A 16876-nucleotide genomic window follows, 5' to 3' on the forward strand; every position below is an offset into this window, starting at 1 on the left:
AACTTGTATTCTGCACTGTTTGAATGATTAGGAAAAAAACTGGCAGTTCAGTAGTTTGATTCATATTATATTGAGAGCAAACCTTTGGGATGAAGGACGGATGTGTACGAAGGGAAACTGTCTCTATGAAAGATCAAGTAAGGAGGTTTGACTGACAGTGCTTGTAATGGCTACTAGAAAAATGGTCTTCCATGAAAGGAACTTTAATGTACAAGTATGTGTGGGTTCAAAAGGCGGGGAAGTAAGTTTGGACAGAACAAAATTTAGATCCCAAGGAGATGCAGGTTCCTTTTAAAAAGGATCTAAAGAATCTGTGAGCCATAAGATTAGGTTCATGTTGTCCCAAATGAAAATTGGAGATCGCTGCCAATTTTCTAAAAATCCAGAGCTGGCTTTGCCACTGTAGTCTTGCAGGGCCTTATAGCTGGTCCTAATGCTATTTAAATTCCTCCTCCCAACCATAGCTTTTAAATCTACCGAAATGTAATGACTGCAACAGTGAAACACGAAGAACATAGTACAGTTGTGTACACTTACCATAAATGTAGATGTTCGAGTGTATTCACTGTTGCAGTCCTGGTTACCCTCCCGCCAGCCCCCTAACTTCTTTTGGTTATACCTCTACGTTTCTTTACTATGCTTAAAAGCTTTTTGGTGTATTTTCTTTTTTTGTTGGAGGTATATCATTGTGCTTTTATATTTATTTGCTTCCCATTAGGGGGCACCTGACATCTGGGCAAGAAAAACTGATGTAATGGCGTCGGCTGCATGTTTTTATACCCCTGACGTCATGGAAGAAGGGACAGCAACTGACGCAGGACCCAAGACTTTGTTAATCAGGCCGACTGAGGGCTACCTGCCAGCAGATTACCCAAATGTAATGACTGCAACAGTGAATACACTCGAGCATCCACATTTATAGTAAGTGTACACAGCTGTACTTTGTGTATACTTACCATAAATGTAGATGTTAGAGTGTATTCACTGTTGCAGTCCTGGTTTCCCTCCCTCCAGCCCCCTGTTTTTTATCCTTTCTACCTGTCCTCTTTGTGGCCATTTTCAATGGCAGTGTTATTTACGTATTACTGGTGGTGTTCCATACCATATAATTGCTTCCTATTTTGGGGGCTCTTGACATTTGGGGCAAGAAAAACTGATATAATGGCGTCGGCTGCATGTTTTATACCCCTGATGACCTGACGTCATGGAAGAGGCGACAGCATCTGATGCAGAAATACCAAGACTCTGGTATTAGGGCTGACTGAGGGCTACCTGCAAGCAGATATCCCAAGTGTGATGACTGCAACAGTGAATACACTTTAACTCTACATTTATGGTAAGTGTACACAACTGTACTTTCTCCAGGAGGGACTGACACAGACAGAAAACTGGTGTCAGAGCCATGGACTAAAACTAAATGTCATGAAAAGCATAAATAGTATCCTTTGGGAAGTCATCCATGCCTGGTAACTATCATATTGACAACACACCTCGTAGAGTTGACCCAGTAGTCAGGGGACTTAGGGACACACATAGACCGTAATCTAGCCTTTGACCATCCTGTGTCTACATTGGTGAGTAAATAATTCTATATTGTACAACTTATAAACAAAGGTATGGCATCTAAGTCCAAGGAAGTCATTGTTCCACTGTATTCGGCATTCATCAGACCTATCATTGAGTACAGTGCCCCTTTTGGTATGCATCTAACCAGGCATATCCAACAACTGGAACGTTTACAGAAGTTCCTCACTATAAGAATAGAATACAGGGTGTAAGTAAAATTTCCTATGCGGACCACCTCATGGCCATATCCCTGTATTCTGTCTCCTACAGGCTTTTGAAGGGAGATATATGCCTGGCATACAGGTTATTATCAATCCTCACTCTGATGGACCTCCTGGACATCCACAAAATAAACAGCACCAGAATTACTTGTTATAAAGACTTGACCTTGCCTGTGGTGTAAGTAGGACCTGCTGAATAAATAGGTATGTATCCCAGAGACTACCTCGTCTATGGAGCATTCTCCCCATCCATGTGACGCTGAGTTCCACCCTAAACCAATTTAAATGCAACTTGGACAATTTGATGGGAAACTAGAAATTGATGTTTGGCACCTATGTCTCTAATGGACACAGGTAACCTGTAAATAGTTCATCTTCCAAGCCCATGCTTGCACTTATCAAGGGTATCAGAACTTGTCAGAGATTTGGGATGCATGGCTAGGTTTAAAATGGCCCTTGTGGTCATTAGCTTAGTAAACACCTATGAACCTATAATAGTGTAGGCATGGCAGTTGGTCCAAGAGTCGGTTCTGTCCATCAAGGCACAGTGTATCCCATTTTATAATACATGGCAGACCAGTTGAACAGAAAACAAATGGACCCCAGCAAATGGATGTTAAACAGAGGCATGTTCTTGGACATCATCCACAAGAGGTGTGTAAGAAGTAGACTTATTTTCTTTTCCAGAGAACATACAGCTAATCAAATATTGCACCATGATACTAACTTAATGGCAGGGTAGTTAAAATCACCCAGTATTAGGGTGTTTGGTTCTATCTTAATATTTTCCAGTATGTTTAGAAAGGTGTAGTGAGAATCTTGGGGTATGGTGGGGGATCTGTAGCAAGCTACAATTTGGATTGCAGTCTTACCTAGTGTTAGTTGCACCTGGAGAATTTCAGACACATTGTGTTGGGCAACTAGCCTGATGTTGTGAATATCCTTGGTGAATATGAACACTCCTCCACCTTTAGTGTTTCGGTCCTGGTTTAGTTGCCGAAAAGTGTGGTAAGAGTTGTAGCCTGGTATTGCAGGGGTGCTCTCTGGAGCCTTGAACCAGGTCTCAGTTACTGCACAGATAACGATTTTCTCCATTTTTAGGAGTGCCTCGAGAGTGCATTTTGAGGTTTAGACTTCTGGCATTGAGTAGCATTACCTGTTTCTAAAACTGTGGGCTACTTTAGCAGGGATCTACTATGGTAAGTTTTTTACACAACTGTACTTTCTACATTCCCTTTGGTTCACCTCATCCATTGGACTCTATAAACCCTTTGCACCCTTGGCCATGCCATGCTTTTTCTTGTTCTTATTTTTCCCCATGTCACAGATCATTGTGTATTTTTTAATATAATGAATTTTCATCCTATCTTTTTCTGGAGATGTTCCTAATCTCTTTAGCACACATTCAGTTCCCCCCATATCGTTTTTTGTCTTGTAAGTAGAGTACAGATCGGGTGAGGAAGGGGATTAGTTACAGCATAGGGAGGGATATGACCAGTGCAGACAGTGAGAAAGGTTTGGGATAGCTGATGTGGAGAGAATGATTACAGACAGGAGAAGGAAGTGAAGGAGACTAGAGCCAATACACAAGCCGTACATTAGGGTATGTGGATTTACTCAGTCAGAAAGATTAAGATTCTTGGCAAGAGAGAAAGGTGAGACAAGCGTTTAGTGAAACTGATCTTTGGTCTGAGACTGTGTAAGACCTGTCAGATAAGACAGCTGAGGTAGTAAGAAGGGCCGTGAAGGTGGAAGAGAGATGCCAGTGGGGGTGGGTGGAGAGTCTTTATTGAATACTGGCAGCCAGTGTACCGAGGAGAGAACAGATGGCTGCTATAATGATGGCCCCTCCCGGCTGACCCTTCCCTAGGGGGTGTGAAACAAATGGACTGTTTGGAAGGATGCTTTTGTTCAGCAGTCAGCATTGACAAAACTCTGCAAAACAAAAAGTCTATAGCAGTGGACAGGGGCGAAAAGCATTGCACTAGTAGGTGGAAGGCAGGGATCTGGTGGGAAGACTAGTCATGTGTTCAAAAAATATACTTGGTCTTAGTTTAGTGGGAATGGGTAAGACTTAGTGTCATATTTGTAAGGTACATCTCTGTTATACCTTTAATGTAAGTTGAAGGGAGAGGGCGAGTCTTGCAGAAGGGGAGGCAAGTATTCAGGCTGTAGATAGAAGGTAAAAACAGATACAAGATGGGGAAAGAGCAAACAAGGGTGACTTTGAGTGCGTCTTTGTTGTAGTAGTTTGCAGTGCCGAGAGCCTAAATAAAAAGAAGATCTTCAGATGATGTAGAGAGATATTGCCAGGATTACAAAAACACAGGCCATTGATAAGATGGTGTGGGAAATGGGCTTCTCTCTGAATCAGAAAGGGCATCTGGAAGTGGTTAGGTGTTCTTGCTAGGGCTTACCACACACAACTTTTTTCCTGAATCCCATCTGTAATCTTTTAAACTTATCAGTGTGGAATCCTTCCCTGATTTAGCTAGTAGATTGTCAGTCAGCTCCCCATATAACCTGAGGCCACACTCTGCTTCCACCCCAGTCCTAGTTAACCCATTCACCAATATAAAGTAATATGAATACTGTTTCTCCATAACAGCCACATAGTTCTTAGTGTATATATGTATATGTCAGTACTTATCTTTATGCTTGTTCAGCACAACTTTACAGTTAAAGTAGAACTTCCACAGGCTCCAGTATTGTCCTGGGAAGTCTGTTTCTCTACAGTGGTCATACTCGCTCTGTTGGGCCCTTCAGTCTCTGTCTAGAGTGTGTTTTCTTAAGGTGCTCTTGTTTGCTTAGCTCTAGAGGAAAAAATGTGTAAGCTCTTGTTGGGGGGGGGGGGGTCCTGCTTGGTACAGTGTGGGGAGCAGTGCTAGCTTGTCTTTCCTTGTTGCACAGTTCACATTTGGCGAATTTATGAGTGAATATACTGCATGAATGCCCAGTATGCTGTTAGTGCCAAAGCCAGTACCGTTTTTCCAAGTGTGCCAGTGTGTTGCTTTTGAAGAGGAGATTAATTGGAGAATTATATTTATCATTACTGATATACAGAAGAGCTTGAATTCCCAGATTAGACTTGAGTGAATGATACTTATTGTGAGAGGCGTAAAAGTTGTATTTCCATTGACAAGTTCTGTTCTTGTCTATGCTGAACAGTGAATTACTGGGCAGTTTAGGGAAAGGCATTCTGTTTGGGTTGTTTTCTTTTATATAATTTGTGTGAAGTTTCTACCAAATACTAGACTGGAGAGTGTGATGCAGTAGAATGCAGTAAGTGAGATGCAGTAAGAAACAATGTATTCAATAGATAATTGCACTCCATATTAAAAGTTCCTTTGAATTTTTGGCCCTGCGCAAGCATGGCTTAGTACTATGTAAATGAAGGGAGTTCAGAACTTTCTACAGCATGTGATCATTTTAGTCAAATTTATGTTATACAAGATGTGGTCATTGTAGTTAAGTTATGGTACTTGCACCACTAACAGCATGGCTTTTTTTTAACGTCTAGACTGACAAAGTTGGACCCTGAGGAGGAAGAGGATGTATTCAGGAGCTACGAGGTCCCATCAGAAGTTAAACCTGAGAGCATGCAACATAGTGGCCTGCATCGCACATCTTTTGACAGCTCCACCTTCATGGAATCTGGTAGGTAGCTGTGCTTTTATTGTGAACATCCAGTGATAACAGCACATGGAACCTTTACATCATCGGCTGTGGAGATTTGAAGTTAAAGCTTGGACCAGTACAGTTGTCTTCACTTGATGGTGTGATGGTTTTGGGCTGGAATGAGCTCCTCTCATTATAACCAAATGTCTGGCCTCGACAAGGTACGGGAGTGAGCAGCTGCTGGCCTGCTCCCTTGTTTGGATGGAGGATCTTGGGTTCTGCTGCTAAATTGATTACTGGGGGTGCCCAGCAAACCTGCTGCTGCCACTGCCATCCTTTTGAGCATAACAGGACTGATTGCACCTGATTATCAGTTATAAAAATCAGCACAGTTGCCATCATTTGTCACTGCGTGCCTGTGCCTTGGTATGTAGTATGCAATAGATGATGCTTTTAAATCGTATGCAGTAAAAATTTTCCTCCATGGTGTAGTAGTGCTGTTCTGAGTAACGTTAGCCGTAGCCCTCAGTGAATGTTTGGGAGAGTAAGGATGCCTGGAGTCAGTGAAGTTTTTTCCGCCGTCCAAAACCTTTGATGTTCATAGTGTTACACTGCTGCAGTCATTACACTTGGGTTACCCTGCCATCAGGCGGTTCCCCAGTCGGCCTGAGTTACAAAGTCTTGGTCCGGCGTCGGTTGCTGTCACCTCCTCCCTGACGTCAGTGCGACAGGGGAATATAAGATGCAGCCGACGCCATTTTCTTCAGTCTTTCTTGCCGCGCGGTGCCTGAAGCAAAAGCAGTTCGCAAGTGCCGGTCGGCCGTCTCCTGAGATTTTCATTCCGAATCCAGAACTGAAGTCTTCTACAAAGTTAAGTACCCTGTTGGGGAAACCTTTTCTTGCCTCAGACCGATGTCAGTAAAAGTTAATAACTGTATTTCTTGTGGGAAGCAAATACCTCATAAGGGTTTCCATTCTTATTGTATCCCATGCCTAGGCCCAGACCACGACATCGCTGGTTGTCGGTTTTGTGCTAGGTTTAACAAGTGCACTATTAAATGTCGGTTTGATTTTGCGCAACATTATTTTGGTAGAAAATTGAATTATACCATGCCGTCGGAACTTCCGACGACCGGAATACATAAAAAGCGCAAAGACCAGGATAGGCATCCGAGGCCCAAAACTGACGATGAAGCCTCTTCTAGGCCATTCGCTGGTTCTCCGGTTTTCAGCGAGGTGCCTTCGCAGCCCCTGACGACCGCTTCAGTAGAACCACAGGCCACCTCTGACCCCCACGTGGAGATGGCTGGGCCTGCGGACGCACAAGTTATTTAGCCTACGGAAACTAACCCTTCAGAGGATTAGCTGAGCTACCCACAGCTTCAGAGGGTGTTTTCAGGCCTACTCAGTTAAGCATTAAACCCTGTAAGTCTAGGCCTCCTTTAAAAACAAATACAGCATTCTCCAGGACAGGCCTCCATGCCTAAGAAATAAATGCTCAAAATGGTCGAAGACCTAATCACTCTGATCAGGGGGTCTCATCCCCCTCCTGATAAATTGCCTAGACAGGATGCAGACTATGACTCATCCGACCAGGTGTTCATCTCTTCAGATTCATCCTCAGACCTAGGATATTCTTTACCCCCTTATGAGGATTCTGATGCTGAGGAGTCAGTTCCATCAGCCTCTCTGCCTGAGGACTACTCCTTTGGAGAAACCTTACATACCAAGAGGGAGCATTTCCATTGGGAAGGCCAGGATTACTCAGAATCCAAGAAAAGCTTCAGAGACTTCCTTTTACTACCTCAACACAGACCCCTTGCTATTCCACCAGTGTTAGATATTGTGTATACTGAATCCAGCTTAAATCCTGATTCCTTACCTCCAGCCCCAGTTAAACCTGACAGATACTACAGAGTCCCTGACTCGCACAAATTTCTGTATAAAAGCCCTGTTGCTGACCCTGAAACTATTTCTCAGGGACCGAAAGGGGTTAAGGCCTCTTCAGCCAAGAATCCAGTTCCCTCTGACAGAGATTCAAGAGCATTAGACAGATGGGGAAAGAAAGTATATACGTCTGCAACTTTAGCAATGAGAGCCTTAAATTGCCAGTTTCACATGCTAAAATATCAGCAATTTTTACTGTCTCAGTTGAAACAACAAATGCTTCCAGATTCAGATCCTTCTAATTTTAAAGAAATGCAGGATTTATTGCATGCAGCTGAACAAGTGGGAAAACATACTTTGCAATGTGGTTTTGATTCTTTAGAGGCCTCCTGTAGAGCAGCAGTTACAGGCTCTGTCATTAGAAGACATGCTTAGTTAAAAGAACATACGTTAACAGATCATGTTAAAGCAAAATTATTGGATGCACCTTTGCAGCAGGATGTGTTATTTGGAGTTAAGGCAGAAGAGGTATTAAAGAAAATGGAGGATAAGGCATAATCTTTGCAAATGGTGAAGGATTTCTTACAGGTTCAGCCTCCTAGATTTAGCAGAAATTGGCCAACTAAGAATTGGTCCTTTCCAGTTACAGACAGACCTCAAAGGGGCAGATACAGACGTCCAAGAGGTAGAGGTCAACCCACAAGGTCCTTACAGGCCTCGACAATGGGTTGCATCAGGCCAGAAAGAAGGGGAAGACATGCCCCAACCATAGAAAAAGCAGCCCCAATGACTTTCCACTACAGCTGCCAAACAACTCTCTCTTGGCAGCCCCCTTGGGAGGAAAACTGGCACTTTTCTGTCACAATTGGCATATGATCACCAAAGACAAATGGGTTCTCAACATTGTATCTCAAGGTTACAGGTTCCACATGTCCTTCAAGAATGCAACTGCAGTCCTGACATATGGGTTGTCCTGCCTCAGGCAGCCCTTCGGTCGGCCAGATTCCAAAGTCTGGGTCCGGCGTCGGCTGATGTCGCCTCTTCCCCGACGTCAGAGCAGCTGGGGTATAAAAGCATCCGCCGATGCCATCTTCTTCAGTCTTTCTTGCCGCGCGGTGCCCGAAGCAGAAGCAGTTCGCAAGTGCCGGTCGGCCAGCACCTGTGTTTTCAGTTACCGAAGTCATCAAAAAGCTAAGTACCCCATTGGGGAACCTTTTCTTGCCTCAGCCAATGTCAGACAAAACTGAAAAAGTTAATTGTTTGTCTTGTGGTAAACAAATACCTCATAAGGACTTCCATTCTTACTGCCTTCCCTGCCTCGGCCCAGCCCACGACGTCTCTGCCTGTGCTTGCTTCAATAAGAGCCTTTTGTCTGGTATTCTAAGCTGTGAGTTACGGCAGTGTTTATTGTGACTTTGTGCGAATTCCTTGTGAGCCTCATACTCATTACATTGCTTTGCCATACTGCTGCGACGTTATGCTAACAGTTTTATTCATATTGTTGATGCACTTCTAGTGTTCTCTCTACAGTGTGTTAGCATTTTTGTTCACAAAAAGCTAGAGGTCTGTTTACTGCCTGTATAGTTATAATTCACATTGCTAAGTTTAGAGCTGCAAAGGTCTACAGGTAATGCGGATGCATTTCTAATGTTTTGATTGTATTTAACTGTCTTGCGACTATAGCAGATGTTGGTTGCTTATATTACCCTGTTTGTTTACTCCCTTGCATAGTATAGAAAGGCGACAACAGTCGAGAAGTGTATAGTTGTAAATGACCGCACGTGTTGCTAACGCACTTACAGCGTTCACTAACTAACAGTATTGCGACTAGGTCGGTCACTGTTTGCTTACATTATATAGTACTGGTTTAAGTATCTCGCACATAATTTTAGGCATCCCACCTAAGCTGCTTTAGTGTTTTGCTGATAGTGTTGTAGAACCAAATTGAAATACTTTATATATGTAACTGTTTGATCTACTGGTATCTCGACTGCATCTTATTCTCTACACATCACTGTATTGTAATCTGTGTTTCCTAATCAAGCCTAGATATTCTAACCTCCTTCTCTTACTCACAGGTAGTCCCTCGCCCTAACTACTCGCGGGTTCCCCAGACACTACTCGCTCACCGCTGCAACTGCTCGGACCAGAACAAGGATTAAATAAAGTCAACCCTATCAGTACATTTCTACAGGGTTAAATCTGAAGATTTCCTCTTTGTTAAACAGTATCACACTAATCTCAGGAATCTGGCTATGCTGCTACATTAAGTATAGCCCTAGCTATAATTACCTGAGCTCTGCTACGGTACTGTACAGCCATTCTTTACTGTTTAAATCACTCCTGGCAGTGGATGCCCCGCTCCCTGCCCCCATATCCCACCCGCCCCCAGTACCCCTACATTTAAAGGAAAAGCCAGACCCTCCCACTCCCCCCCCCCCCCCGCAAATCCACAACTCCTGGGACTCACCCTACTCCTCCCACCTCAAGGCCCACCCACCTTAACAAGTCTAACACCAAACCTCCTCCCCCTGCAAATCCACAACTCCGCCACTCACCCTACTACTCCTCCCACCTCAAGGCCATCCACCTTATCAAGTCTAACACCAAACCTCCTTCCCCTCTTCATATCCTATCCCTACCACCAGCATGGCTAAATACATATATTTCATGGCCCCTCTTACAACAATACTACTCTTCACCATCTATTTCTTAACTAAGTATGAAAATCAATCCTTGGTAGGAATCCCCTTCCACAAGGGCCACACTAACTCCCAATACCATCTATATGTCATTCCTATTACACCTCCACTGTACCAAGACAAGACAATGTCCCCCAAAGTAGTCCATCTCACACTTCACCACCCCAAAACTACAACTAACATAACCAACCTCAAATTGCTATTTAAATTACAAAGATTTCTAGTTTACCTGAAAACTAGAATAATCATTGATGGTGACATCCATCCTAACCCAGGCGCTCCTTTATTCTCATAACCAAACCCCTCTTACTTTATCTCTAAACCGCTTGACTCCTTGCTAATACTGCATCTAAACCTTAGAAGCATTAACAATAAAATTCACATCTTACATGCAATGATAGCTACTCATTCACCTGACATTATGTGTTTAACTGAAACCTGGTTAAAACCCTCCACTAAGGATCAAGTGATCCTTCCACCCGGTTATAATATCTTCAGGGCAGATCGTTTAAAGAAAAAAGGAGGAGGAATAGCTGTTATGTTCAAAAATACCTTAAATATCCATAGGAATACAGTACAACCTCCTATAATCTGCAACCTAGAACTAATTGCCCTAAAAATTTGCCTTAACACTCAAAAATGCCTTAACCTCTTAGTCACCTATATCCCACCGGGGAAGAATATAGAAAACTTAGAGCAAATCTTGTGCTGGTCAGCCACCAACTACCCATAAGAAACCATAGTACTTGGAGACGTTAATATAGACTGGTCTCTCTGCTCCCCCCATACAACCCCACAATCCATTAACTTATATGGTTTTTCCCAACATATCCTAACCCCAACCAGAACAGGCAATTCTCTCCAAAAAGAAAGCACTATTGACTGGATCCTTACCAATAGGGACTCAAGCAAATACACTACTGGCACCCTTCCCAATGACCTCAGTGACCACCTCATAACTTATATTATTAAACACAAATGCCCTACTTCCAACCCTCCTGTATATAGACTAATCAGAAACAAAAATAAATTTATCCCTCAACAATTTCTAGATGAACTAAAATGCTGTAACTGGACCTTATTAAGAACTCTGCCCCTCCAGGAGAGTGTGACCTACTTTAACAACACATTCCTAAAGATACTTGACTCACATACCCCTCCTAGACAAATTAGATCCAAAATACGCATAGCTCCTTGGCTTACTAGAGAAACAAAAATTAAAATTAAACTCCGTAACCAAGCCTGGGTCAAATGGAGAGCAACAAAAACCCCTCAAGATCGAACCAAATTTCAGCAGCTAAGAAACACAACCAAATCAGCCGTTACCTTAGACAAAAAACAATACTTCTGCCACCTCCAGCAGAAACACAAGAATAACCCAAAGAAATTCTGGGCTAGTTTCAACAACCTCCAGCACCCAGGAAAAACTACTACCCCAACCCCCGAAAAGCTCATTGAGCAAGGGCCGGAAGAAATAGCCAATTCCTTTAACTCTTACTTCACCGAGACAATCCAAAACCTTGCCAGTCAACTAACCTCCTCTCCCCCATCTGCCACACAACCCCAAGTTGAGACCCCTACCCAGTTCACTTTTAAACCTGTCTCCACATCATACATATATTCTCTCTTAAAAAAACTTAAACCAACCACTCTAGCAGCTGATCACCTCCCAGCAGAATTCTTACAAATAGCGGCTGAAGTTATTGCATACCCTATATCCATCCTTATCAATAGAACCATTACCGAGTTAGTATTCCCACTGTATGGAAGATATCCTACATCATCCCACTTCACAAAGGAGGCACCTCCACGGAAATCTCAAACTATAGACCAATAGCTATACTGTCCCCAATAGCAAAAATTATGGAAAGATGTATCCACAAACAACTTCTTCACTACCTAACGTGCAATCATCTCCTATCCAACACCCAACATGGCTTTCGCCCCCACCATAGTACAACCACTGCCCTCCTTTCCTTTGTCGACTCCATTAATAACAATCGCAATAGTAAACTTATATCCTCCGCCCTCTTTCTTGATCTGTCAAAAGCTTTTGACATGGTCAACCACCAGCTTCTACTGTCCACCCTTGAATCGTTGCATCTGGACACCCCAGCTCTAACATGGTTCAAAATGTACCTAGCTGATAGGAAACAGGCTGTCCTATGGCAAAATAGACTATCAGACCTCCTTCCCAACACCATTGGAGTCCCTCAAGGCTCAATACTTGGACCACTTCTGTTTTCCATCTTCATTAATGACCTTCACTCAGTTATCCCTCAATCCACCTGCATACAATACGCTGACGACTCCACCTTAATCTGCTCTGATGCCTCCCTCTTCAACCTCCAAACCACCACTCAACTCTGCTTTTCTCTAGTTGAAAATGGTTTACCGACCTCAAACTCCTACTCAACCCAACCAAAACCAAATTACTATTATTTTTCCCAACGCCTTCTACCCCAGTTAAAGAACTCCCAAACACAGATAGTAATGCCTTCTGTATCAAATCCAACAATGGGACTATCATAACCCCTGTCACCAATACCAAATTACTAGGAGTAACTATTGACCATAAGCTCAAATTTGACATACACATCACCCAAACAGTTAAATCTGTTAACAAAAAACTTGGATCCATGTACAAAATAAAAATTTTCTTACTCCGACTGCTAAACTTACCATTGCCCGCACACATCTCCTCTCTACACTCCTCTATGCCTCCCCAGTCCTTTCTTTCCTCCATAAACGTGAACTAAACATGCTCTCCCAGGCCTACCACCACATTACTAGATTTATAACAGGTTCTCCATATCGCACCCACCATTGTCATAACCTGAGGCAACTTGAGTGGTTGGAACTGCCCAATCTTCTCAAACTAAACCAACTCTCTGAAGCATGGAAAATAATTAACCAACCAGACAGAACCCCCGCTCTGTGTAGTATACTGATACCATACACTAACCTAAATAGTCTCCGATCTTCCAACAGCACCCAGATCCTAACCATTAAAGCCAATAATTCTGGTGGCGATGCCCTCTTCGCCAACTCCATTGACAAGCCATGGAACGCCCTCCCAATCTACCTCAGAAATACTACCTCTCACAAACAGTTCAAAAAGAACCTTAAAGAATATCTCAAGACACTATGGCTATGCCCATGTCCTGAACCTGATTAAGCTAATATTTCATACCTTCACACCAAATCTATCCAGTCCTCATCTCCTAATTCTTGTTCCCTTATCACTTATCTGGAAATACATTTTTACCACAAATATAAGATGGTGACTCTTGAACTTGATATACTCTATTAGTATATTATATTTCCATGTCATTTTTACCAGATGATTGATCTTTGTCTCATTATACTTCTATGTAAATGGTCTTTTTTTACTAACCTTGTAAATGTACAACGTCTACTTATTTATACTTTTTGTAACTTGCATTGTTATAACCTGGATTTTTTTTTTATATAACTTGTTTTGAGATTTTGTGTTTTAAGATTATGATTGGAGCTTTTCTCCTCGGGCCTCTACTGAAAAAGGATATGCATCCAGTTGGACCAGCCCGGTTAACAAATGTAAAATAATAAAATAAATAATAAATAATAAGCGCACACTTAGGCGCCGGGCAGAATTTGCTGAAGACTTTTTTGGGGAAAATTACTCCTATATCATGCCGTCGGAACTTCCGACAGCACACGTTTCCAAAAACCTGAAGGACCGGGACCGACCTTCGCGGCCCGCGACTTCCACCGACACCACGCCTAAGCCTACCGCGAGTGCATCGATCTCTTCGGAGGCGGTAATTCAACCCCTCCAGGCCGACGACACCGCTTTACAGCACACTTCGGTCCCAGAGGCTTCGCCGGTGCTGGTTGTTGTTTTTCCTCCAGAATCCGAAGCCCAAGAGTTGCCTGACACCATCCCTGTGGACAAAGTTACTCCAGCACGTGGGGCAGCTAGGCCTCCTGTGTCTATGTCCATCAAGGCCTACACACGTGCTAAGGCTGCCAGCCAGGCTAAGTCTCACCCTCCTAAATCTTTTTCACAGACTCCCACTTCGGATAAACAGATCATGACTTTAGCTGCAGATCTAATTTCTTTAATCAGGGGCTCTCAGGTTCATCCAGACAGAGGTTCTCAGCCGCCTTCAGACAAAAGGCCTAGGGTTGAGCAGACAGATACCCTTTCTTCAGATGAAGCCTCTGATGAGTCAGGCCTTTCAGATTCCCAGGAGGAACCCTTCCCGGCCTACGAGGATTCTGATGCAGATGAATCCATTCCCTCTGCCTCTCCTCCTGAGGATATTTCTTTCGGGGAAGTGCTACACTCCATGAGAGAGCATTTTCAGTGGCAGGGCCGGGACTTCTCGGACTCCAGGAAAAGGCTTCGGACCTTCCTTAAGTTACCCCAGCACAGGCCTTTAGCTATTCCCCCAGTGTTAGATGTATTAGATGATGTCTACTCAGACTCCAGTACTTCACCTGATTCTCTCCCTCCTGCTCCTGTCAAGCCTGACAGATATTATAGGGTTCCTGAAACTCATAAGCATCTCTTTAAGGCCCACTCTGTTGACCTATAAACTATTTCACAGGGGCCCAAAGGAGTGGCCACTTCCACGACCAAGAATCCTTTGCCCGCAGACAGGGAAGCTAGGTCCCTGGAGAGGTGGGGTAAGAAAGTTTATACCTCTACCACCCTTGCCATGAGGGCTCTTAACTGTCTTTTTCATATGTTTCAGTGTCAGGATTTTCTGATGGATGATTTGCAGAAAAAGTTAGCCTCTCCTGAGCCTTTAGATAGAAAGGCTTTGCAGGATTTGGTTCATAATACTCAGCAGGTTAGCAATCATTTTCTTCAGTGTGGTTATGATGCATTGGAAGCTTCATGTAGGGCAGCTATGACAGGGGCCGTCATACGTTGACATGCTTGGTTGAAAGAACAGTCATTGCCAGACCATGTTAAAGTAAAGCTTTTAGATGCACCTCTGGAAAAAGACAAGCTATTTGGTGCTAATGCACAGGGTGTGTTGAAATCAATTGAGGAAAAGGCTAAATCAGTACAAACAGTCAAAGATTTCCTCCAGGTTCAGCCACCAAGGTTCAGCAGGAATTGGCCTTCGAAGAATTGGTCCTTTCCAGACACTGACAAGTTTCAAAGGGGAAAAAACAGGCGTGCTCGAGGTAGAGGGCAATACCGAGGCTCTTACAGGGGCCGCCGATGGCAACCAACTAATCAGAGAAGTGGCGCAGGGACTCCCACTGCTCCACAGGGACAACCACAATGACTTGTCTTTGACACCGCCGACCAAGGCTCAAAAAGAATCTCCTTTAGGCGGAAAGTTATCCTTATTTTCAAAAAAATTGGCACATTTTTACAAAGGATGGATGGATTTTGAACATAATAGACAAAGGTTACAGGTTCCACTTCCATACCTTACCAACAAGACAAGGCATGCCAAACCTGCCACACAATCAAAGGGCAGAAGCACTCATACAAGTTTCAAAGCTGCTACAAATCAAAGCAATAGAAAAGGTTCCTCCTCAGGAACAAGGCCAGGGATTCTACTCAAGACTGTTCCTTGTTCCAAGAAAAGAAAAGCAATGGAGACCTATACTGGACTTGTCCGCTCTAAACACTTTTCTCATTGTGCCAAAATTCAAAATGCTGACGTTACAGCAACTTCTTCCCATGCTGGGCAAGGGGTCTTGGCTGGTTACTCTGGACCTCAAGGAGGCATACCTGCATGTCCCAGTCAGACACAGCTGCAGAAGATACCTCAGATTTCTTGCAGGGTCAGAGCATTATCAATTCTCAGCATTGCCTTTTGGCTTATCTACTGCGCCCAGAGTATTCACGAAATGCCTGGCATCAGTAATTGCACATTGCAGACTTCAGGGGATACAAATATACCCTTATCTGGACGACTGCCTTATACAAGCGGACAGCCAGCAAGCCTTGATAAGAAACTTGGACTATGTCATTCACTTACTACAGGCTTTGGGATACACAGTCAACATTCAAAAATCAAGACTACTGCCATCCCAGCAAATAATATTTCTAGGAGCCAAACTGGACACAAACTCACAAATGGCTTTCCTCACAGAAGAAAAACAGGAACAATTACCAGATTACTTCAAAAGCCTAGCAAAGCACACCCAGATGACTGCAAGGAAAATCCTGCAGGCCCTGGGTTTCATGGCATCTTGCATTCTCCTGATCCCTCTGGCAAGACTACACATAAGAAAATTACAATGGTACCTAAAAAGTCTATGGTCTCAACACAGCCACAACTTACAAGCAATTATTCCACTCATTCCATGTCTACAAAAGGAATTTTTGTGGTGGGCACAAGCAAGCCAGCTAAGGCATGCCTTTCAACAAGCCTCAAGCAAGCCAAACCATTACAACAGACGCCTCAGATCATGGATGGGGGGGCGCACATGGAGGGCAGATGCATTCAAGGGCAATGGACTCCCCGGGAATTGCATCTGCACATCAATCAAAAAGCGATGCTGGCAGTGATTCATGCAATCGAGGCCTTCGGAAAATTTCTTCATCAAGGTCATCTGCTAATAAAGACAGACAACACCACTGTTATGTGGTACATAAACAAGCAGGGAGGCACTCATTCTTACCCCCTTTGCAGACTAACAATGACTCTTTGGCAAAAGTCCCTGGAACTGAACATACAGTTGCAATCCCAGTTTGTTCCAGGCAAGGACAATATTCTGGCGGACAGTCTAAGCAGAAACATTATGGACCCCCACGAATGGATGTTGCATCCAGACATTTTTTCACAAATAACTCATGCATGGGGAAGGCCGGACATAGACCTCTTCGCCTCACACCACAATCATCATCTGAAAAAGTTCTGCTCA

The 16876-nt window shown here is 43.5% G+C and overlaps 1 protein-coding gene across 4 annotated transcripts in view; it reads left to right on the forward strand.

The window, feature by feature from the left end:
• CABIN1 (calcineurin binding protein 1) overlaps positions 1-16876 on the forward strand; it is a 4301447-nt gene that overhangs the window by 909634 nt on the left and 3374937 nt on the right. For all 4 annotated transcript variants that reach the window (XM_044068841.1, XM_044068840.1, XM_044068839.1 and 1 more), the window contains one exon: positions 5308-5444. In XM_044068841.1, the coding sequence (XP_043924776.1) occupies positions 5308-5444 (137 nt within the window). The remainder of the gene's footprint in view (positions 1-5307; positions 5445-16876) is intronic.

Source organism: Protopterus annectens, chromosome 4.part0 (genome assembly GCF_019279795.1).
Source record: "Protopterus annectens isolate FY-2018-M chromosome 4.part0, PAN1.0, whole genome shotgun sequence".
Lineage (NCBI taxonomy): Eukaryota > Metazoa > Chordata > Ceratodontiformes > Protopteridae > Protopterus > Protopterus annectens.